At 44.7% G+C, this 25255-nt stretch overlaps 1 protein-coding gene across 4 annotated transcripts in view; it reads right to left on the bottom strand.

Annotated features, from left to right (window-relative positions):
• Positions 1-25255, bottom strand: part of PTPRH (protein tyrosine phosphatase receptor type H) — a 723213-nt gene that overhangs the window by 493144 nt on the left and 204814 nt on the right. For all 4 annotated transcript variants that reach the window (XM_086930309.1, XM_086930310.1, XM_086930312.1 and 1 more), the window contains one exon: positions 2568-2606. In XM_086930309.1, coding sequence (XP_086786435.1) covers positions 2568-2606 — 39 coding nt within the window. The remainder of the gene's footprint in view (positions 1-2567; positions 2607-25255) is intronic.

Genomic DNA, 25255 nt, shown 5'->3' with positions numbered 1-25255 from the left:
GTGAGGGGGGTCCAGTCCTTCACAGTGTAGCCAGAGGGTAGGAGGCAGCAGGGCAGCACAGCAGAAAAGCAGTTCTTCCAGAGAAGCCGTCCAGCAGAGTTGCAGTCCTTTTAGCAGCACGCCAGTCCTTCATGGCAGAGGTCTCCACAGGTCCAGTAGTGTATCGAAGTGGTAGGCTCAGATGTCCAGTTCTTACACCCAGTGGTGCCTTTGAAGTGGGGGAGACTTCACAGAGGGGTGTTAAAGTGCACAGTGGTCCTCCCTGTCTGCTCTGGCTCCTGATTCACAACAGGGGTTTAAGCAGTCATTTGTATGGGGATGGGATACAGCCTATACAGGTGTGCCAACTACTCCCTCCCATCCTGCCCAGGATGGCCCATCAGGATGTGGATGGCCCATCAGTCACACTTAAGCTCCCTTTGTGTGTGGATGTCTACAGGGAATGCACAAAGTCCAGCTCTAACCCACCCAGACGTATATTGGAGACAAGCAGCAAGGCCACAGAGTTAAGAGCAGAAAAATGCCATCTTTCTGGACTGTTCCCATGGGGCACAGGGTCAAGATTGATTTGTATATGGCTCGGTTCCTAACTGCAATGGCATGATGAGCAAAAAAACAATGGATTTAGGTCCAGATCCCTTTACTGGGGTGAATGTATGAAATTGTTCTGCATTCTGTCCATCAACTGTTGTTTTAGCATTTGTCACCCCGAGTGGGACGGGTATGCTCAGACGTGAGTCCCGTGCTCTCCATGCCACTGGAATCAAGCTATCCTGGCTGATCAGGGCTGAAAGCCCGAAACCGGTCCTAGGATGCTTGTTTCCAGTCCAAGGAGGACCTGGCTTGGCTGGACTGTTCCCATGGGGCACAGGGTCAAGACTGATTTACAAATGGCTGAGTTCACACTGGAATGGTATGGTGAGCAAAAAAACTATGGATTTAGGCACAGATCTCTGTACTGGGGTGAATGTATGACATTGTTCTGCATTCTGTACATCCACTGTTGTTTTTGCATTTGTCACGCCGAGTGGGACGGGTATGCTCAGACGTGAGTCCTGTGCTCTCCATGCCACTGGAATCAAGCTATCCTGGCTGATCAGGGCAGAAAGCCGGAAACCGGTCCAAGGATGCTTGTTTCCAGTCCAAGGGGGACCTGGCTTGACGGTTCGGGCTGAACTGTTCCCATGGGGCACAGGGTCAAGACTGATTTGCATATGGCTGGGTTCACACTGGAATGGCATGGTGAGCAAAAAAACGACTGATTTAGGCCCAGGTCTCTGTACTGGGGTGAATGTATGACATTGTTCTGCATTCTGTCCATCAATTGGTGTTTTGCATCTTTCTAAAAGTGGCATTTTTAAATGGGTAATGATAAATTCAACATTACCAGTAAGGAAGATTTATCATTATCATTCCAGTGATATGAAACATGGCAGATCTACTCCTTCTCAATCACAAACTACAGTTTATTCAGTGTAATAAGGAATTCCCAATGTTAAGCTATGAGAGGGATTGGACTCACAGCAGCGAAAAACAAATGTCGGTCTTTTTCACTACCAGGAAATGCAAAACTTAAAGGTACATGTCTTATCTTTTGACCCTGTCCTATGGGCTACCTAGGGTTTACTTCGGAGTGACTTATATGTAATACAAGGGGAGTTTATGACTTGGCAAGGGGTTTTAAATGTCAAATCGACATGGGAGTGAAAACTGCACACAAAGGCTCTGCAGTGGCAGGCCTGAGATATGTTAAAGGGCTACTCGAGTGGGTAGCACATTCACTGCTACAGGCTCACTAGTAGCATTTAATTTACAGGTCCTGGGCACATGTAGAGCACTCTACTAGAGACGTCTAGGTAAATTAATGTTGCCCATTGTGGATAAGTCAATCAAACCATGTTTAGTGGAGAGAACAAATGCACTTTAGCACTGGTTGGCAGTAGTAAGCTGCTCAGAGTCCTAAAAGCAACAAAAAGAATGCAGCAACAAGGGGAGAAGGAAGACAACAAGTTTGGGGGTGACCCTTCAGAGAGGGCCATTCTCAAACAGCTTCTCAGTATGTTCCCGAGAGGGCGTGGGCCTTGTGGGCTGTTTGCCCTCTTCCGTTACCTCATATTTGGGTATTATGTATCCTAGCTTCCCTACTGGGATTCTTCAGCACTGTGTGGTACAAATCTGGTACTTAGCCTGCCTCCCATGGGCTCCTTGATGGGGATGGAGCTGATGCTTCAGTTGCTCATCTCTATTGATCCGCAGAGCTCAGTCACTGGTTATGCATGCCACTTCTGCCCTGAAATTTCTGAGTGAAGGTGCTCCCTTAAAGGCGCACCTGGAGAAAGAAATTATGTTTTTCATTATGTTAGGTAGCATAGTGTCTGTCTCCAGGGAGTGCATATGATGATGATACGGAGGCATGAGATTACCAATAGCTAATCCAGGCATGAACCAGTGCCTCTGCCTAGAAAAGCCTAAAAAACGTTCATATCACATCTTTTCCAGGAAATATTTTTATAAAAGAGACAAAACAAAATTATATAAGAACCAAAAAATGGAAAGAAAACACTTACGAATAGCTGTGGGACTTGCAGTGCTTGCCTCTGTTTTAACTGTGGGTAAAAACAACAGCAAAATATTATTTGGAAGGGTATTCCAATGTGAGGTTTTACAGCAATCTGAAAATTAGGGACATATGGAAGACAATGAGATGATATTGGGTATTTGGAGTTAAAGACCACAGTCTACATTGACACAATTTCAACCCGAGAAACAGGCACCCACCACCTGTTCACTCGTACCCTCCACTCCTGTTACACTGGAATGCAGATTCCAGATTAACAGGGGGATGCACACAGGGCTAAGAGCAGAAAAAGGCCATCTTTCTAACAGTGGCATTATTAAAACGGTAAGGATACATTTGACTTTACCAGTAAAGAGGGTTTATCATTACCATTCCAGTGATATGAAACATGCCAGATCTACTTCCTCTCAATCAGGAACCACAGTTTATTAAGTGTAATAAGGAATTCCCACTTTAAGCTATGAGAGGGGTAGGCCTCACAGTAGTGAAATACTAATTTGGGTGTCCTATCTTTTGTTTACACAGCACCCTGTGCTATGGGCTACCTAGGGACAACCTTAGGGGTGACTTATATGTCATAAAAGGGGAGTTTAATGCTTGGTAAGGGATTTTAAATGATAAGTCGACATGGCAATGTAAACTGCACACACAGGCTCTGCAGTGGCAGGCTTGAGACACGTTTAAAGGGTACTTGAGTGGGTGGCACAATCAGTGCTGCAGGTACTAGTAGCATTTAATTAATAGTGCACTCTACTAGGGACTTATTGGTAAATGAAATATGCCAATTGTGGATAAGTCAATCAAACCAATTTTAGAAGAGCGAGCACATGCACTTTAGCACTGGTTGGCAGTGATAAAGTGCTCACAGTCCTAACAAAAAGGATGCTGCAAAAAGGTGAGGAGGAAATCAAAATGTTTGAGGGTGACCCTTCAGAGAGAGCCATTTCCAATAGTTTCTCACTTTGTTCCCTGCAGGATGTGGACCTTGTGCGATGTTTGCCCTCTTTCGTTACCTCTTATTTGGTTATTATGTGTCCTAGCCAGTGCTTGAAATGGAAAAGTAGAAGTGCGGGTATTCTATACCAGAGTACCTGCTTGTTTCTGAGAAGTGCCGGTACTCTCCAGTTAAAAGTAGTATGTCTCTCTTAAGAAGTGCAGGCACTCTCCCTATCAAAATAAAAAAAGTACCGGTACTCAGTACCGGACAGTACCGGCCCATTTAAAGCACTGGTCCTAGCTTCCATACTGGGCTTCTTCAAGACTGCTTGGTACAAGTCTGGTGTTTAGCTTGCCTCTCATGGGCTCCTTGCTGGGGCTGGTGCTTCGGCTGCTCATCACGATTATGCAGCACAGCTCAGTCGCTCGTTATGCATGCCACTTCTGCCCCGCCACGCTTGGGCATGCTTGCTGTGTGGCTTTGCTTGTGCTCTGTTAGGCTGCTTCAGCAGTTGACTCAGGAAGTTTGAGTAAAGGTGCTCCCTTAATGGTGTAATTGGAGAAAGGAATTTATGTTTTTCATTTAGTTAGGTGACATAGTGTCTGTCTCCAGGGCGTGCATACTATGATGATGCGAAGTAATGGGATTACCTATAACTAATCCAGGCATTAACCAGTGCCTCTTCCTAGAAAAGCCTCAAAACGATCCATATCGCATATTTTCCTGTGAAACATTTAAAAAATAAAAAAATAATAATAATATATGGACCAAAAAATAGAAAAAAAACCCTCCACCACTGCTGCACTGGAATGCAGATTCATGCAAAGGGCTGTGGCTGACATATTCCTGTACAGTATACAAAGCATTTGCTTGCTTGGAAACTCTGAGCTGCATTTTTCATCCAAACGTAAAGTATAAAAACTGCAGGGAAGCTGCGCCCTGGCAAGGGGGCGCTGCTTCCATCACATTATAACAAGGGGGCGCTGCTTCCATCACATTATAAAAAGGAAGGAGATGCGGCAACGTCAAGGCTGGACCCCAAGCTCGGATTCTATCCAGAAGTGCATTTCAGGATGAACATTTGGGTTCTGTGATTTCTGGTCTGTGGAAGAAAGCACAGAACGTCACTATGGCGCACGGCATATGCAAAATGTGCATATGCATAAAGGTTACCAAAGAGAGCAGTCTTCATTCTGTAATTCTCCACTTCACCCGCTCCCATGCAGTTTGTTCATGAGATGTTTATCTGGATTCCCTCTATGAGATATTAAATGAGTTGAAAGCCACCAGGGCTCTGGGATAGGAGGGGTTCAAGCCAGAGCATTCTCACAACTAATCCCACCAGTTTGAGATTCAGTAGAAGAATGACTAGCGAGATGCTGCTGCGGGCGGTAGTGCATGTGATGACCAAGACAGAAGCTGGACGCTAGGACCCTGTGGGTCACAGGGTGGTGACCAGGTCACCGGACACCACTTCCTGTCGAGGGACAGGAAAGGACATTATGCATGAGGAAGAGGACGAGGACAGACGTGCCCTGACGGACTGATGATAAGACAAAATAAAGAATCACCTTTACACATACCTTATCTGTGTCTCGAGTGTTTGCTGTGCAGAGCGCCGTGTTTACGACATCTGGCAGCTGAACACCAACTAAAGGAAGGATCCGGTCCCTGCGTGCAGAATTACAGAAATCGCGATTTTAAACCAGGAGCCCACCCTGGATCGCGTTGCGGCCAAAAGGAAGAGGGAAGAGTGAAGCGCCATCCAGATACCACCAGCGACGTGGGAGCCCACCCCGACCGCCGCAAAAGGAATGAGCAACAAAAGCGGTAAGCGCTAGCAATAAGAGCGCGAAGTTTGCAGAACTCAAAAACAAGCGCGAGCTCTCGCGAGAGTCTCGGCGGCCATATTGGGGCCAGGCGTGAGAGCGAATCAAAAGACGAATAAGCGTGGCGGCCATTTTGAAGTCAGGCAGCGCCCGTATTGGCCAAGAAGTCTCGCGAGAGTCTCGGCGGCCATTTTAGAATCAGGCGCGAGGGCCAATAAGGAAGCAGGAAATTTGGGCGGCCATCTTAAAGTCAGGCAAAACTGTCGTAGAAGAAATACATGTGTTACGAGGAGACATTCCAGCACCATGTCTACTAAGCAACGTAACTGCAAAAGTAATGGGACTACTGAAAATGATGTATCACATGTCAGAAAAAGAGAGCATACTACAGGAATTCCCGAAGCTAACGGAAGGACTAGGAAAACTTAAAGGAAAACAAATAACACTACACATAAATGAGGCTGTCAGGCCAGTTGCACAGCACCACCGAAGGGTACCGATACATTTACAACCTCAAGGAGAGGAAGAAATAAAGGCTTTACTGGCACAGGACATCATTGAGCCTGCAGAAGGACCAACGCCATGGGTGTCCCCAATAGTGGCTGTACCAAAGAAAGACACTGCGCAGATAAGGATCTGCGTGGACATGAGAATACCGAACACAGCCATCGAAAGAGAAAGGCACCCAGGGCCACATCTGGACGACATGATAAGCTGCCTGACAGGAATGAAATTTTTTTCCAAACTAGATCTGTGCAAGGGATATCATCAATTGGAGCTAGATGAGCAATCCAGATACATAACGACCTTCTCAACGCACCTCGGACTGTTTCGTTACAAAAGGCTGAGTTTTGGAATATCTTCAGCAGCAGAAATATTCCAAGAAACGATCAGGCAAATAATAAGACCGATAACGAACAGTTTAAACTACAGTGATGACATTCTGGTCTTTGGGAAGTCAGACGGGGAGCATGACACGGCCCTGAGGGAAGTATGCTCACGGCTAGTAGAGGTGGGCCTGACGGTAAACGAGAAGAAATGCGAGCTAGGAAGAGAAGAACTAGTGTTTTTTGGACACATATTCTCACGAAAAGGAATGAGGCCCGACAAGAGTAAGATAGACACGCTCGAAAAAACAAGTGAACCAAAAGACGTCGCCGACGTGCGCTCGTTTCTTGGCCTTGCCAGTTACTGCGCGAGGTACATAAAGGACTTCGCAACGGTGAGCACGCCCCTGAGAGAACTGACAAAACAAGGGCACCCATTCAAATGGACCACAGAATGCACAAAGGCGTTTGAAGAGATAAGAGCATCAGTGACAGCAGTCGACCACTTAGCATACTTTGACCCGAACCTATGCACGGAACTAACAGTAGACGCCAGCCCGGTAGGCCTGGGCGCAATACTAGCGAAGCACAAACCCGGGAAAGATTCACCTCGACAAATTGTGGCATACGGAAGCAAAAGCCTGTCCGATGTTGAGAGAGCCTACTCTCAACCAGAAAAGGAGAGCTTAGCAGTGGTATGGGCATGTGAGCACTACCACATGTTCATATATGGAAAGCCGTTCACAATAGTGACAGACCACCAAGCGCTAGTGACTATCTATGGCAACCCAAAGGCAAAAATACCACCAAGAATAGAAAGGTGGGGAATAAGGCTGATGGACTATAATTTCAAGATAATACACAAACCAGGCAAAGATCAAAACCCAGCCGACTACATGTCGCGACACCCGCTCCCAGATCGGAGTAATGGTACCACAATGGCAGAAGAATACCTCAATTTCATCGTGAAGAAAAACACTCCAGCATCAATAACAAGTGAGGAACTAGAGCAAGAGACAAAAAGAGATCCGACAATGAAGACAATAGGAACGATAGTGAGGCTACAGAGATGGAGACACATCAATAGCAACACTGTCACAGAAGAAGGAGTTGACAAAGGAGAACTGTTGGCGTTCAAAAAGATAGGCGAAGAATTGTCGGAGACAGAAAACGGAGTCTTGATGAGAGGTTCAAGAATTGTAATACCACTTCGACTACGGAAGAGAATAATCAAGATAGCACATGAGTCACATAGAGGAATAGTAGCGACAAAGAAGATGCTGAGAGAAAGAGTGTGGTTCCCAGGCCTAGACAGCATGGTAGAAGAAGAATTGTCGCAATGTCACACCTGTCAAGTAACTGGCTCATCCAGTAAGCCCACCCCGCTGAGGATGTCGGAACTGCCACTGGCAGTATGGACTGAACTAGCGGCAGACTTCTATGGGCCACTGGAGACTGGAAAATACCTGCTGGTAGTCATTGACGAATTTTCGAGATTCCCAGTAGTGAGGGAAGTGGCATCGACATCGGCAAATGCCACCTTACCAGTGCTGGATGACATATTTGCTGCCTGGGGCTCACCACAAACACTAAAAACAGACAATGGCCCTCCATTTTCAGGAGAAGAATTCCGCAGGTTCATGGACTACCTGGGGATCAAACACAGGAAAATAACCCCACTGTGGCCACAAGCTAACGGAATGGCAGAACGATTCATGGGGACCATCAAAAGGGCCATCCAGCGAGCAAAATTGACACAGATCTCCATTGGACAAGCGCTGTGTCAAGTACTACGGGACTATAGGAACACCCCTCACAGCACCACGGGCAAATGCCCAGCAGAACTGGTGTTCGGAAGAACAAGCAAAACAAGGCTACCACAGAGAGAAGTCACAGCAGACACCAACAGACAAGAGATTGCAGAAAGAGACAACAAAGAGAAAAAGAAAATGAAAGAATATGCTGACAAAAAGAGACATGCAGCTGAACACCAACTAAAGGAAGTAGACGTAGTAATAGTGAAGCAAACACAGCACAGAAAATCAGACAGCCCTTTTTCAAAGGAGCCACTGGTAGTAACTGGAGTAAACGGGTCAATGGTGACCGCGGCCTCAGACAATCGGAAGATAACAAGGAACAGCTCACACTTCAAGGAGTTCAAAATGGAAGAAGGAGAAAGAGCAATAACAACAGCGGAAATGGAGGAAAGAGAACAAGGAACAAACGGAGAAGTGACAACGCACAAAGAAGAAAGTGGAGGAGCAGAGCAGAGCGGAGAACAAAGACCAAGAAGAGAATGCAAAAAGACAAAGAGACTGCTAGAAGAAATGTAGAGACTATCTCTCTCTCTCTCTCTCTCTCTCTCTCTCTCTCTCTCTCTCTCTCTCTCTCTCTCTCTCTCTCTCTCTCTCTCTCTCTCTTTCTCTCTCTCTCTCTCTCCCGCACCATCTCACAGGTGTTCCACAGTGTGGGGCAAGGACTTGTGCATGGGGAAAGTATTTGTTGTAACAAGGGGGGAGATGTGATGACCAAGACAGAAGCTGGACGCTAGGACCCTGTGGGTCACAGGGTGGTGACCAGGTCACCGGACACCACTTCCTGTCGAGGGACAGGAAAGGACATTATGCATGAGGAAGAGGACGAGGACAGACGTGCCCTGACGGACTGATGATAAGACAAAATAAAGAATCACCTTTACACATACCTTATCTGTGTCTCGAGTGTTTGCTGTGCAGAGCGCCGTGTATACGACAGTGCAGTTAGACTTGTCTCCATGGGAAACCATTGCAGATCCGGAATATTTACATTTTGATGTAAGCCCTGCTGGCTCTCACGAGCCATTGCCCTTCTGGGTCCAAATCCCTCCAAAGCGATTCCCTCCACCGAAAATCTGATATTGGACTATAAATGTGAGCTTTAAGTTTGACTTCTTGATTAGTGATTCGATGCGGTCAGTCATTTTCTAAGACAGTGTGATCTACAGTCATTTATGATTGGCACCACTATCTGCAGTCTCTTCCTGGTACAAGAAAATCTTCTGTCCATAAGGCCCTAAACAATTCAACCCTGCTTTATGTGCAAAGAGCTTTGAAGCCAGGGATGACTATTATTGTTGCTTGCAGAATCGCTCACAAGAGGAGTGTAGGTGAATCTGTCACAGCGAGAATGCATATTATTACACTAGTGTGATGGCTGGAGCCACAGAACCTTTTGAAGGTATGTTATGCTTTTTGAGTGGCTCGGATGTTCATATGATCTATATGGGACAGAGAAAGGCTGTGTCTCCTTTTCTGTCACTGCGTTTTACCATGGAATCGTAAATAACAATGGCAACATTTACAACTGCATTTTGGAATATGTCAATTACCCCTGCTTTAGTATTTTTTTGTGTTTTAAATGCTCTTGTGAATTGGACCCAAAACAACTAAAATGGAAATAAAATGGGAATATATTCATGTACAATCCTTAAGAACTGTGCCCTCTTTGTACTCTCGCTAATATCGAATTAGATGTTTCAGAGCTGATCCACAAAGGCATGCAGAATAGTACGCAAGAGAGTACTCCTTAATACTACTTCCTGTATTCATAAATGAGTTTGTGAATCAGCCTCATCACTCTTGTTTAAGAGTTTTGCAGAGCACCACACAATGCCTTACAGCCTATCAAGGCTCTTGGCTGAAGAGCATCAAATGTGAAGAAACAGTACAGGGAATTGAGAATCCATGCATCAAGGACTCCTGTATACATTCCTTAGCTGCTGCAAGAATTTGATAAAATGCTAATGATTAGGTCCAGGAAAAGACTTTGTTCAAGACTGTAAGAAATTCGGTTCATAGTTGAGGGGGCGAAACGCTTCTCAAGCAGCAACCACAATTCATCTCAGGGTGAAGTCACAAGCAACCCTAAATTAACAGTGTTCAGCCCTTGGGTAGCTTGGCACAGAGCATTCAGGCTTAACTGAAAGGCGATGTGTAAAGTAGTTGTGCAACACTTCAAACATTACCACAGTGAAAACATACCACAAAAGGGTCCAACAAAAGATTTAAAAAAAAAGAAATAAAAAAAAAGATCAAAAAGATAAATATCTAATTGGCAGAACCAGAGATACACAATTTTAAAGACTTTAATGAAAATAGTGCCAAAAGCACAAAGAGCCAACTGTGGGCATCTGGTTGCGCCGGACTGGGACAAAGTCATATGTTCAGGCTGACCGCAATGGAGCGCGGCCTGGTTGCAGGGACCCATTAAGGGTCACTGAAAAAAGAACCTTCAATCCTGGTTTGAGGAGCGTTGAAAGGAGCCGCTGCGAAGAAGCATCGTGCAACTGAGGCAATGCGTCGGTTCCGATTTGTAGTGAGGCAGCGATGCCCTGCGTCAGCATCAAGGACGAGGGCTTGCAATGCGAAGTCTGGCATCGAGGGTAAGATGTGCAGTTGAAGTGATCTGTCAGTTCCGAAGAGCTGCGAGGCTGCTTTGCAAAGTTCGTTGCCATCACCGAAGCTGCCGTCAATGTGGAATGTGAGGGCCTGGTGCCAAGGATGCGTTCCACAGGCTGCAGTGGTGATGTGGGTCTTCAACTACACACATTCATGTACCCAGAGACAGACTACAGGTACTAAGAGTCTATGACAGGAAAATGCCAACCTTCTTAAAATGAAAGAAAAAACAAGGACTGGTGTCCTAGACACAAGGTGCACTACTATTGTTCACTGGAATAGTGTTAACCATTTACATTAGATAAGTAAACAAACTTTAATACTATATATACAAAAGCTTGATCCAAGAGCAACAATCACAGTGTGAAAAAGTCCATCATCCAATCATCACTGAAGCCCTGAATGTACCTCATTAATTTTTAATTGTGCAAACGCAGGCACGTCACAGGAAAAAATTGTTCTGCATGAGCTAGATGATAATTTACCAGTTATCACGTTGAGTAAACAAATTGTTTATATAGTATTGAAGTTTGTGTACTTATCCAATGTAAATGGTTTACACTATTCCAGTGAACAATAGTAGTGCACCAGCCCTAGTTTTTTTCTTTCACTCTAATTGGGCGGCCGGGCGGAGCCTCCTCAGAGGGTGCACACTTTAGAAAAATGTTTTGTTTCTCCATTTTATATTGTATTTTATTTTCATCTATTCAGAGTGCAACCCAGCTGTTGTTTTGCCTTTCTACATTGTAACTTTCTAAAAGTGACATTTTAAAAAATTGTAATTTAAAATCTAACTTCACAATAAGTTAGGATCTTTTCTTACAATTTCAAAGATGCCACACTGGTTACCTGCTCTCATTTGGAAAGTGCTGCCTATTATATGAAACAAGGTGACTCCAATTATAGTCTATGGGAGAGAAAGGCCTTGCAGTAGTGGAAAATGGATTTAAGAGTATTTCGCTACCAGGGCATATAATACTTGAAAGTGTATGTCCATCTTTTAAAATACACAGCATCCTGCCCTCTGATCTGTGCAGGACCTACCCTAGGGGTGACTAATATGTATTAAAACGGAAGGTTTGGGCCTGGCAAGAGGTTTATTTAACCAGGTTGATATGGCAGTTTAAAACTGCCCGCACAGGCTGCAATGGCATGCCTGAGGTATGTTTGAAACGTTACTTAAGTGGGTGGCACAACCAGTGCTGCAGGCCCACTAGTAGCATTTGATTTACACACCCTGGACACAGATAATGCCACTGGACTAAGGACTTCCAAGTAAATAAAATATGCCAATTGGGTATGAGTCAATTCTATCATATTTTAATGAGTAAGCACATGCACTTTAGTACTAGTTAGCAGTGGTAAAGTGCACAGTGTCCTAAGGCGTTAAAAACAAGGTCAGTAAAAAAGGAAGGCAAAACGTTTGCAGGTAGAACACCATAAAGCTGACAGGTTTAACAAACACTTCTGTAGTTTGGGACTCTCCACTTCTAGAGGTCTACATGTGTGCTTTTGATGCTTAGTGTTCATTTGTGGATCAGGTTTGTGGTGGCTGAACAAAAGCCCCAAGAAGAATGGGGGCACACTCTGCATATACCTAGAACTTTGTTATGGTAGTTATTACTCATGGTGCACAGTGTTTTGAATATTATTCTTGACTCCACCGGGAGGCAAAGGAGATCGTTGCGGTCTGTCAATGAGCTATTTGTGAAGCCTTAAGTTGATGACACTAGCAGTTTTATCAAATCCGCGCTTTGTAGAAATGCCCCATCCACCGTAACACAAGTAGAAAGATGGTGTGACGGACTGTGGTCTAAAACTCACAAGGTCCTTTGGAACCTTCTCCATGCGAGGCCTCGCTGCCAAGAGGAAAGTCAAAAGGCCAGGTCTGCGTTTAGAAAGGCTTGCAAGGATCGCAAAGCCCTGCTGAAAGAGGAGTCTTAGGACAAGTTATTAACTGCCAGTCGGAAACGAGACAGCTCTGCTTTTGAGAGTGTCGTCAACTCACCTCTTTTTAACAATGACCACTTTTCAAACCAGGCCTGTACTATTCCTTCTCAGGCCTGGGTTGATCACTTTAAGGCTATCTACAGGCTAGATGAGGAGCCGGAGCCTCCTAAAGATTCCTGGACTGCCTAACATATAGTTGTTTACTTATCTGAGGTCAGAACCGCCATCTCTCATTTACTATCAAACAAAGCACCAGGACTAGACAGGGTGCCAGGGGACCTTTTTAAAACCTGTATAGATCTATAGGCCTTGCTGCTGACATTTACACCTAAACTCTGCAGAATCCGGTCCTCTCCCACTAACTTGGTCTCAATCAATAATAGTACCTGTTTTTCTAAAAAGGAAACAGGTCAGACCCTACCTCTTTTAGACCTATCTCCCTTATAGACTCAAAGGTGAAAATTATTGGTAAGATTTTATTAAACCACCTTGCGGATTGGGCTGAAAAGAGAGGCTTTTTATCGGACCTTCAGTATGGGTTTCGCACTGGCCAGGGTACAATAGAGCAAACCTTGATTCTCTATTTGTTAATTTGTAAATACACCAAGGCCAAGAAGGTGGCAATTCATCTGGTCTTCATGGACCTTAGCTCTGCCTTCGAAAGAGTCAACTGTACTAAGCTGTGGTCCAATATGGAGCAGATGGATGTATGCCCGGTTTTAATAAACTTTTTGGGTAATTGGCACAATGGTCTTTCAACCAGTGTCAGGTTTGGGCCCAATGGGGAAGGCACTGAGCACTTTAAATTTGCGCACTGAGTTCGGCAAGGTTGTATTTTAGCTCCTTTTTTATTTATTTTTATATCAATCACATAGAGCATAGTCCTGGGTGAAGATGTCCCTAAAGCAGGAGGCCGTTCTATACCTGCCTTGCTCTATGCAGATGATACAGTTTTAACTGTGTGCACAGCTAAAGGCTTACAAAAACTCCTTACCCTTTTTATCAGTTTAATGAGTAGCCTTGACCTAATGATGAATTTCTCAAAGTCACGTGTTATGAAGTTTGGCCCACAAGCATGAAAACTATGAAATACGTAGTAGATGGCCATCTCATCAGCCAGGTAGACAAGTTTAGGTATTTGGGGGTCCAATTGGATTCTGAGTTATAATTGGTACTCACTTATAACCCAGAATGTTTTGTCTTTTAACAGAGCGATATTCAGTATAGGAGATTTTTCCCGCCGGCTCGGGCGCATTCATATACAATCAGTCCTGGAAATTTACAGGGCCAAGTGCATCCCACTAGAGATCTATGACAGTGGAATAAGGGTATATGGTTGGGTCGCCCCAATTCAAGTAGCCAAAATCAAATTCTTAGAGCCCTTCTGGGAGTTCCACATAGTGTTCCTCATGAAATTGTCCACGAAGAACTAAGCTTAGATTACTGACCAGCTCCGTCTTTGCCCTCTAAAACTTTGGCACTCAATTTGGGTAAAAGTGTAACTTAGCTTTAGCAGATCACTAGTAGTTACTTTATATGTTGATTAATAAAAATCATTACAACCAAGGATAAAATGCAATAGGTTAAGAACATTATTTTTTTGCCAATAAAATTTACAGCTTTATACTGAAAAGTTAGCAGCAATAATAGAGAGCAGCAATGAATAAGGTGCATTTGTGCTAATGGTTGGAAGAAAATTCCAAATACTATTATTAAAAAATTTAATAATTTTCTTCTTGGCAGGCCTACAAGGTACAGATTAAAAAAAATGTAAAACCATTTATCATGAATCTCAAATTTGTTTATCCAATCACTGTAACAATTAAAAACCTTTAGAAACTTCAATTTGAAGTTGTGTACAGAACTTTTTAGAAGCAGCTTATCATTTTAGCATTAACATCTTTAATGACACGTTCCTGTCTTAACATTCATTATCAGTCTTGGTTCATAGTTTTTTTCAGCAATATAAATAAACTTTACAAACCATTAAGGGTATTATGATGATTAAAAGAATCACCCACTTAGGCCTATTACAGAATGGCTTAACAGTATGGTGTCATCAGCGTATTGTAAGTATTTGATGTATTTCCCTAAGAAGGTAGGTGAGTGAGCATTATCTTCTTTAAAATGTATTGGTAGGTCGGCCATAAAAAGATTAAAAAGGAGCCAGAACACAACCTTGTTTCAGACCAGTCTTAGTTTCTAGTCGGCGGGTTGTATTTCTGTTATCTCCGACTTGGGTCTGAACCCATGTATTAGTAAATAATAATTAAATCATGTTAAGCAATTGGTTTGGGATACCCCATTCCAAAAGTTTGGCCCGAAGTACATTACGGGGAACAGAAATAAAAGCGGCTTTAAGGTCGACAAAACAGATATATAACTTTTGCTTTCTGTATTTTGCCCTTTCGCCCAACAAAGTCAGTAAGGTCAAGTTTGTGATAGTTGATTCATCTCTTCTGAAGCCGGTTTGAAAAGCTGAAAGTATATCTTTTTTTGTAGCCCATTCTTCCAAGTCCTCAAGCAAGCAACTCGCAAAGATTTTTGCCTCCACGTTTGTTAGGGCAATTAGCCGATAATTTGCAAGATTTTCTTGTGTACCACTTTTGTATATCGGCTGAATTATGCTTCCTTGCCATGACTCAGGAACTGAATCAGATTTAATAACCTCATTAAATAAAATCTTTAGAACCTCTGGCCGATGCTCGAGATTTGCTTTAAAAATTTAATTTGGATTTCCATTTGGGCGGGGTGCTCCATTCGATCTGATCTTGTTTTAGCAGATTCATTTTGCAGGATTGTTTAAAATTAGATAAATCCTCCTTGATCTCGTGGCTGTGTGGCGCATAATTTTCAGACTCTAGGGAGGCCCAACCTGTACGATCTGTTATGACCCCATCTGATGGCAAATGAGTTGAAACTGCCTTCAGGGATTAGTTGGCATTAGAACGTGAGGACTCCGCATTATTGAAACACTCTAAACGTCACAAGATTTTAGTGAAAACTGTCAGCAACATAGAACCTTATGTGGCCTGGAATATGACACGTCATCAACGTTGCCTTTTGACTTATTTAAGTTTGAATTTATTCCCCCATCTAGTCCCTTTTAATCATGGCTGTTTTACGTTTCGGACCTACCCCTAAGTAACTGTGATAATACATCGATCAACAACACATTTCATATGTCATGCTCTGCCCAAAATGTAATAATCTGCGACATACGTTTTTACGCCCAATTTTAAAACCGATTAATTTTACACAAATCAGGCCTGCTTTACTGTATTTACAGCTGTTAAATTCTTCCACAGTTTGCTTTTTCCTTGTACATTTTCTCATAGGATTATGATAATTTGTGTACTATTTTAATTGACTTGACTTTTATGATTTTATTTGTAAAATCGAATAAAGATGATGATGATGATGATTATGATTACACTACATTAATACTTGGGTGCCATCCAACCGATATCTTCAGCTTCAATAGACAGTGTGTCAAACGATGGAGAGCGATACAATTATCTGGAGCATCAACAACTATAAGTTGACACTCTTGACCACAATATTGTTCCACTCTCTAACGTTGTAGAAAATAGTTTTTGGTAGTTAAATAAAATTGAAGGCCAGGGACGTGCTGTGGTACCTTCCAAGCACAAAGGATTTTCTGGTCTTCGGTGACCCCTACATGCCAACACCTCACTCTGATGAGTAAATTGGACAGATGATCTATGCATCTGAGTGCTTTAATGCCGAAAGGCTTCATAGCGGTAGGTCACCTGAAAGACCTGTAACTTTCCTTAACCAAAGAAGTTCGGTAAAAAAACTGTGTTAAGAATGTTCCTAAGGACAGTGGCTCCATTCACAAAAGAAGTGGAAAACTAGGTGTGAAAATATCTATCACTCTATGTTTTTGCAATTCACAAACTCCCAATAGTGTGCCCAGAAAGCTGCACAAGGTGCATCTATTCTGGCATACTAGGGAATGTAAAGGGCAGCCAGAATAACCCTCTAGAATCCTGGGCTCAATTATGTATCAGAAAAAGGGGTATCCTAAGCAGTAGATGAAGCCTAACAGTATTTAGCTCACCACAATGTACCACAATGTATGCATCATTAATGTACTCATATAACAATTATTTTCTTTAATTGTTCCAATACTTTTATACTTAGTCCCTGGTATGCACTATGGACTTATTTGCCACCTACCCTAGAAATAGCCATACATTTTTCTATTGTGTTCAAATTGTTTTATTTTGAAGTGACGTGTATCATGTTTAGTTATATCTATATAAACATATACGTTAACATTCTCAAATAAATGAGAACAGTGCATTTTCCAAAAAGTGCATATAGTAACACAATCCGTTTTAACCATTCAAAGGAGGGTGTGCTCCTTGAGCAAGTGTCCATTAAGACACCTTGGGGTAGATTAAAGGATATAGGCCAATCTTGTTTGTAGTTTGCAGGTCAAAGTCTGTTGAGGTATGAAATCCATCCATCCATTTTCACTGTGTTTTCAGTGTACAGCCCTCGGATATGAAGGGGGTCAACATGTTTTGGCCTTGCATGTTGAGGCCTCATCAGGACAATATTACAGTGGACCGTGTGTACAATCCAATTGTGGTTCCAAATACTAGATGTTCCTTGACTGTTAGTAATGGTTGAAAATGTTATTCCAGTTATTCAAATATAATCCGCAGTAAAGTGTGAATAGCTGCAAGGGAAAATCCCAGTTGGGTGATGGCTGATCTGATCCATGCTGCCCTGCTTTTCCACATTCCTTGAGTTGGTGGACTACAATGACAACTCATCAAGTACTTACAAAAAGGAGGTCTCAGAGGCAGTTCCAATTGTTTAGGATTTACACAGTCTGGTCGCTATGGTAGCTGGTTTGAAAACCTGTTGGCGTGCTAGCATGCCTGTTAAATCTAGGCATACTAATGTAAACATAATGCAACATATTTCATGGGCACACTTTTCTCCCACTGCAATTGGGAGAAGCACCGTTTCTTCAACACAGAAAAAACATTTCCCCAGTGGTTAAAGCTCTTCCCTAATATTCTTTCCAAGTTTGAAGGTTGTCCATTGCCCTTCTCACACTGGAAAACTCTGTCCATTTCCAGGGTAGGAAAGGGTCAGATCTCAGTTTGTGAACAGCCACAAACACACAAACCAGGCCTTGTTTCACCTACTCCCCACCCATTGTGTGGGGTTTACTGGCTAACCCTGCAGAACTATGTACACAGTAGTAAAGGGACTTACGATAGCCAGGAACTTTCCTGAAGCCATTTTCAGCCATAAATCTTTGTCTAAAGCCAAAACTGCCTTTGTGAATTGGGCCAGTATTGCTGGCACAAGCTCTGAGCTACCATATGCACTGAGCTGGTTAATGGCATGGCCGGCTCAGAGGCAGCAATTGCCTCTTTAACTTTTTTCTATCTCACTGGCACCATTAGAAGATATTTCTAGATGCACCAGGGATGCTTACCTGGAAAAAATGCTCTATGGCAGAATGACACAAGGAGCCCGGAAACCCTGTCAAAGAACCTTAAACTACAAACCATATAGCGGAAGCCAGGCGACAAAGCAATGGAACTCTGTGCATGCTGGGGCTTTTACAGTGAATTCTGAAGTAAGTAGGAGAAGCAGGGAAGCAAAGACACAATGTCAGGCTGGGTCGAGGATTGCAGAGATAGTTGACCCTTCAAGAGTGATCCCCATCAGAGTAGTTACTCTATGAGGCGGTGTTGCCACTGCATAGCTGTGAGTAGATAGGATCCAATTTGCAAATTTGAAATAGACCAGCAAAGATAGGCTATTGCATTGCTCACAAATTGTACCTGAGCCACCAAAGAATCAAACGCAGAGAATACTCAGCCCAGAAGCCAGGTGGTGAAGGCTTGTACTGCAAACTTTTTCCATACTTTTTCAAATGTGTTTCAGAATCCTAATCTGAAAATATTCAATGCATAATCTATCTTAATCCGAGGCTCCAAGGCCAGAATAGCATGGATTTCCAAAGTAAATTTCCTCACCAGTGCAAAATGCCGGAGGCAGGTGTCCATCTAGTCACTCCAAAAAGAGGTAACAGCAGAATTTATCCCTACCACAAAGTATCAACGATTCAGTCCTGCTGGGGTTCGGCCTGAGCCAATTTGAACCGATCAGTTCAGGAGATTATTGAGAACGATGCACGTTGGAAATGAAAAGCAAAGCAGGGACAACTCTCACATGCTCATCCGAGTTATTTCTTGGTGTGTGTGAAATCTAAAAATATTTTTTCGTAACGTTTTTTGAAAATTACCAGAAAATTTGCAAGTGGCAAGAAATGTATTTTGTGGAATTTTGTGTGAAAGTTTCACACGAGAACAAGCCACGTATACAAATTCACATGAGATAACGGTGCAAGAGAAGTCGAACAGAAAATGTGTTCGAGAGACAATTTCTACTCATACCATTTTCCCTGGTGAAAAGCTAAATTGTTGGGTTCCATCTTGTTCCACGATGGAATGAATGTTACACCGGGGTAACGGAATACTTGGCAGTTAGAAGTGGCTGTTCCCCGAGTCAGAGGTGCGGCTTGTCCGGTCATTGCAGTTCATGAATAAAGGACTTAAATCCACTTACCTGCATCCTAAATATTAATTGATTTACACATCATTCTATAGTCATGGTGGATACATAGCTCCAGGCCACTGAGAAACCTCAATTCAGCTCTGAATCTAGCATGTTATAATGAACATTGCACGTCAGGCAGAGATCAGGCAAATGTGCCTGACATACAACTGACTGCCCCAGGCCTACTGATCTTACTGAGGAACAATTTATAATATGCCATCTCCTGTTCTCCAGAGGATGGACCCTTCTCGCGGTTCCATACCTTGCACCGCTCCTCTTCTGAAGGACATACAATGACTCCCAGGCAGGGTTAAATTCAAGGAACTGACATGGTTGCACAAGGCTGTTGGAAAATTGCTAGGATACAAGAAAGAACGTTACAACTGTAACAACCAACCAACCAGTGTAGAGCGATCTAACTCTCATAATCTGGTAAAAGCGCCCACAGTTAACAGGATAAATGAAGGAGGAAACTTTTTCTGAAGGCTAAGCTTTGAAATAAATTTACAAAAAATCTGAGACTCAAAGATTAGGTGCCTTCATTTCAGAAAAAAAACCGCAGCATAAAACTTTCTAGTGTGCTTTTTGACTGGCCTGTATTGAACACACCAGTGGTGGATCCTTTTAGAAGCAACTGCACTACCAACAACTTAACAAATGTCTAGGGTGTGTTTAAGACTGGGTAGCCAAAAGTAGCTGTAGTGTCTTTCATTTCTGCTTAGCCAGTCTAGTTATCCTGTGGAATGTTAACATTCACAGGATGTGTTGGACTATTGGGATGCTGGACTCTAGGAGTCGGTTGGGAGCTGGGCTGACCAAGTAACATACTGCTCCTTGTGGGGTCTCAGCATATGCTTCTATCTTCTACTTGGAATAAACTTCTAAACCTACTACTTAGTCTGATTCCGGATTCATACATTCATAGAGTAACTACTCTGATGGGGATCACTACAATATTGGCGACGATCTGGGCGAACTTCCGCCTGCTACTTCAGGGACTTTCTAACCAAAGTACCTACAAGGTAATGAACTTCCTTTTCATCCTTCTACGAATTCATAAGCATACTGGCACCCTGAGAGTCCCCCCAGTGACCATCCCACCGGTCGCCCACATTCCAAGAGTGCCAGTCCCTGCTGTAACCTGCTGCCTGCCTGCTTTGAGGTTTACCTCTCCTTCTGCCTTGAAAGTGATGTCATTACAGAGATGTTTAAAACTCTTCCTGTCCTGCTGCGTGGGAAAAAAATGTCCTGCTTCCTGCAAGTTCCAGTTCCCTGTTTTACTATCTGCCTGATCTGCGTCCAAGAGTTCAAAACCAGCAAAGGAGAGCAGAAACCGGAGAAGGAGGATGAGAGCCGGTCAGTGTTTCACAAGCTTTGACAAGACAGAGGGCTGATCACTTTTCGCCGGGGTCCGGTCAGTATTTCATAAGCTTTGACACGACAAGGGGCTGATCACTTTTCTACAATTTAAGAAACGTTATAATTTTATCAGCAGAACTGAGTGGATTTTTGCTGCTATCTACTGGAGGTCAGTTTAACTTTTATTTGCCTGCATTTTCATTTTGATATCTATTCACACTGTATTCCTTCATAGCGTCCTTTGCCAACCACGCTATGTTATCTTAGTGCGGTTGCCAACTGTAGCGTTCTAGTGCTCCGAGGGTCTCCACTGAGCCCCGGAAGCACTACTACACATTGTATCACCTTCTGGCCAGGCGTGGCCAGAAGGCTATAAATAAACGGACAGAAGTTGCACGTGACTTCCTGTCCATACCAGTAACCCTTGTCTCTGTGTCTCTCTCTGCGCAGCCTAGAAGGCCCTGTGTTCCCATATATCGTGGCCCAGGGGCTCCACATATCAGGGACCGTTTTCACCACCCCCACACTGGCGACGAGGGTGGGATCTCACCATTTGCCCTGACCAACAAACGCCGCCCGCCCCGGTGGCTGCAACCCAGACACGACAATCGGCGGCGCAGGGACCAGCAAGCTGAAGAATCGGGACTGGCCCGCAAGACGATCGGCGCCCGCACCTACATGTAAGCAGCATAGGCAAGAAGTTGCGTGACACACCGGCGGCGAGAGCCCAACCGCGGGAACAGCAGAGACTGAAGCGCCGAGCAGAAGCGCCCCATCGGCAGGCCCAACAGCGCGCGCATGCGCAGAAGAGGCCAAGCTCACGCCCAAGCGAAGAAAGCAGGAGAGGAATCGAACGAAGGGGCAGACGCGCGCAGACAGGAGCGCGAAGCATCGACGAAGCCCCAGAAGTAAGGCGCAGAGACAGGAGCGTTTGCATGAGCCAGCCACACCCTAAGAATCTGGCAGAAAGAGTCAACAGCCCACAAACAAGCAGTGGCAAATACAAGGTAAAAAGCAGATCATTGTGAGAAAAGGAAATCCTCACTACACAACAACTGAATGCCCACAGCTAGCCAGGAGAGGGTCCCATATTAGACGCCCAGAAAGACACAACCAAACAAACAAGCAGCAGCCAATGCAAGAAAAAAATAAATAAAAATAAAGCAAGAAGTAATTGAGGAAAAACAGTCAACATACAGCGATGTCCAATCCACCGAATGTCGCAGCAGGAGGAGCGTAACAAGCAGCGCCCCCAGCGCAACAAGCAGCGCCCCCGGCACCAATAGTTGCACCCCCAGCACAACCACCAGTTCCATCAGCTCACTCCCAGATACAAGCCCTGCCGCCGTTTAGCGAGTTAATTGATCCAGGCACAGCAGCACCACGTTGGACGGTATGGCTAGGCCAGCTTAACAACTACTTCAGCGCCACCAGGGAGAAAGATAATGAAGTCAAGAGATCACTACTTCTACACTTTGGGGGAACAGAACTTTACAAACTATTCAAGCACCTGCCAAATACAGGAGCAGACACGGACTACGACGCTGCTGTCACAGCGCTAAATGCGCACTTTGATCCTCAACTAAACCCACATTATGAACGTTTCAAGTTTAGGCAATAAAAACAAAGAGAAGGTGAAACGATGGACGCATTTCACTCGTGCCTGAGAGACCTCATAAGCACCTGCACAGAAGATGACCAAACGAAGGAGGTGACAGTGCAACTCATTCAGGGATGTCGCAACAAACATCTGAGGACCCTAATACTGCGACAACCACGTATCACCCTCGAGGAAATACTAATCCTTGCCAGGTCATATGAGCTCTCGGACGCCCGAGCCACAGCAATGGAGGCCGCCCTTAACCCACACTCAGACACCGGAACAGTGGTGAAGACCGAGAGAGTAGACGCAGCCCGCAATGTGAGCCGAGGAGGCAGAGGAAGATGGCTGACCAGAACGCAGCGCCGACCACCATGTGGATACTGCGGACGAGATGAGCACAACCTAAGATGGCTGCCCAGCACGTGGCAAGACCTGCTCTAAATGTGGAGTACCAAACCACTTCGCGAGCGTGTGCAGAGGAGGTGTTCGCGGAAGAAGCTTCCCAGGAAAGAAGACAGCCGCCGGTGCCATCAGACAACTTTCCCTAGATGACGCCTCATCGTCACGGTCGTCCAAAACACAACGACATCAACAACCGCGTCTTGTTGATTCGTCCACCGAAGAGGATGGCGAATGCTACTACGTGTCATTTATCGGTGAACTGAAGAGGGGACGAAGGCCACAGCCTAAATGTCAGATACAGATCGATGTGTCACCAGTGACCGGAGTCATCAACACAGGTGCCACTGTAAACGTAATGGTCATACAACACTAAAAGTCCCTGAAGCCAAGACCACAACTAATACCCTCCAAAGCTTGAATCCTGACCTATGGCAGCCAAGAACGGTTTCCACTGCGAGGGAAGATGGGAGCAACACCGCAGAAGATCTCCGGCTTATCGCTTTTGCTAACGCAGTGAAAGCTCTCCAAACGGAAGACATCTTACAAATGTTTCCGTCACTGTTCAAGGGTCTCGGGACCATCAAACGGCCACCAATCAAGCTGCACATAGACCACGCAATACAACCAGTTGCATTGAGACACCGGAGGATCCCGTTCCACCTCCGCACTGCCGTGGAACAAGAGCGAACCCAGTTGGAGACACAGGGTGTCATAGAAAAAGTGTCTGGCCCGACACCATGGGTGTCCCCCATGGTGATAGCGGAAAAACCCCGCCAACCAGGAAAAATTAGGATTTGCATAGACATGAGGATCCCCAACAAAGCCATACGACGAGAGCGACATCTCACACCCACCATAGATGATATCCTGACAGACTTCAATGGAGCTCAGTGGTTTTCCAAACTAGACCTTAACGCAGGATACCACCAACTAAGGCTGGCGGAAGAAAGCCGCTACATAACATTCTCGACACATCTGGGTTTGAGAAGGTATAAAAGACTAAACTTCGGCACATCATCCGCTGCCGAAATTTTTCAAAATACCATCAAAGAAATACTATCAGGATTGCAAGGAGTGCTGAATGTCAGCGACAACATTCTAATACATGTCAAAATGAGTGAAGAACACCACCAAAGGCTGAAAGCCACGCTCCAGAGACTTGCCTAATATGGCGTAACGTTACACAAAGAAAAATGCCAGTTTTTCAAGAAGTCAATAGAATTCTTTGGTTACGTGTTTGATTCCAAAGGAGTCAAAATAGACCCACGCAAGTCTCAAGCCATCAGAAACGCCCCCGAACCTAATACTGCATCAGAGGTAAGAAGTTTTCTGGACATGGCACAATACTGCGACAGGTTCATCCCCAATCTAGCCATGATTACTGAACCTCTAAGAAACCTGACAAAAAAGGAAAACCCTTGGAAATGGACGGATACCGAGGACAAAGCGTTCCACCAAATCAAAACGGCACTACTGGATGGAACCACCATGGCATACTTCAACACGGCCAAATCCACAGAAATACTGGTAGATGCGAGCCCAGTCGGCCTTGGGGCTCTACTCTCACAAGAAACGGAACCTGGGGCATGGGCTCCTCTGTCATTTGCAAGCAAAGCTCTCACCGCGACGGAATCAAGATACTCACAAATCGAGAGAGAGGCCTTAGCAGTAAAATGGGCCTGCAATCACTTTCACCTATACATCTCCGGACACCCGTTCAGAATGGTGACTGACCACCAACCCTTAATACCACTATTCAGAAGCACTGCTCCTGATCCTCCCCCTTGGATAGAACGATGGGCCATCCAAGTCCAACAATACCAAATGGACCTCGTGTACCGCCCATGGGCAAAGAATCCGGCGGATTTTCTATCACGCCACCCATCTCGGGAAGACAGTCATGCCACCGAGCAAGAGGCCCAGACAGAAGCGTTTGTGAACATGTTGTCCACAGGAGCGTGCCCCCGAGCCCTCACAGCTGATGTCATCATCACTCAATATGCCAATGACGTGGTCATTCAACGCGTAAAGGAGGTGATACAGACAGGATCGTGGGAAAATTTCCTGAAAAATGTCAGTGGTTGGAATGAGACAGATCGCATGCTGTTGACGCAATTCTGGAAGGTTCACAATGACCTCAGCAGCGCAGACAATGGGCTCGTACTTAGATGATCCCGAGTGGTGATCCCAAAGACACTGCAAAAGCAGGCAACGATTTGGGCACACGAAGGATACCAAGGGACTCGAAGGATGAAGGCCAGGATGCGCGAAAAAGTATGGTTTCCTAACCTTGAAGAAAGCGTCCACGCTGTAGTGCGGCACTGTCTAGCATGCTAAATAACTAGCACGCCTGACGCCCCAGCTCCAATAATAACAGAAGACCCTGCTCCATCTCCATGGTCGTGGTCAGTCTAGATTTTGGTAGCTTCCCGGATGGGAGGGTCACGGTAGTACTAGTCGACAGCTACACTAAGTATTCGATTGTAGACCTGGCGGCATCCACCAGTTTCGCAAACATCCAACCAATTCTCAACAACTCATTTGCCATGTTTGGCATCCCGCTCGTCATCAAGACAGACAATGGTCCTCCATTTCAAGGAAACGAATTCAAAGAGATCTTACAAAAATTAGGCATAAAGTATCATAGGATCACGTCGCAATGGCCTCAAGCCAATGGAGAGGTGGAGAGGTTCATGAGGACAATCAACAAAACTCTGCG

The sequence above is a fragment of the Lissotriton vulgaris genome, chromosome 7, assembly GCF_964263255.1.
Source record: "Lissotriton vulgaris chromosome 7, aLisVul1.2, whole genome shotgun sequence".
Lineage (NCBI taxonomy): Eukaryota > Metazoa > Chordata > Amphibia > Caudata > Salamandridae > Lissotriton > Lissotriton vulgaris.
This window is presented reverse-complemented; position numbering and strand designations above follow the sequence as displayed.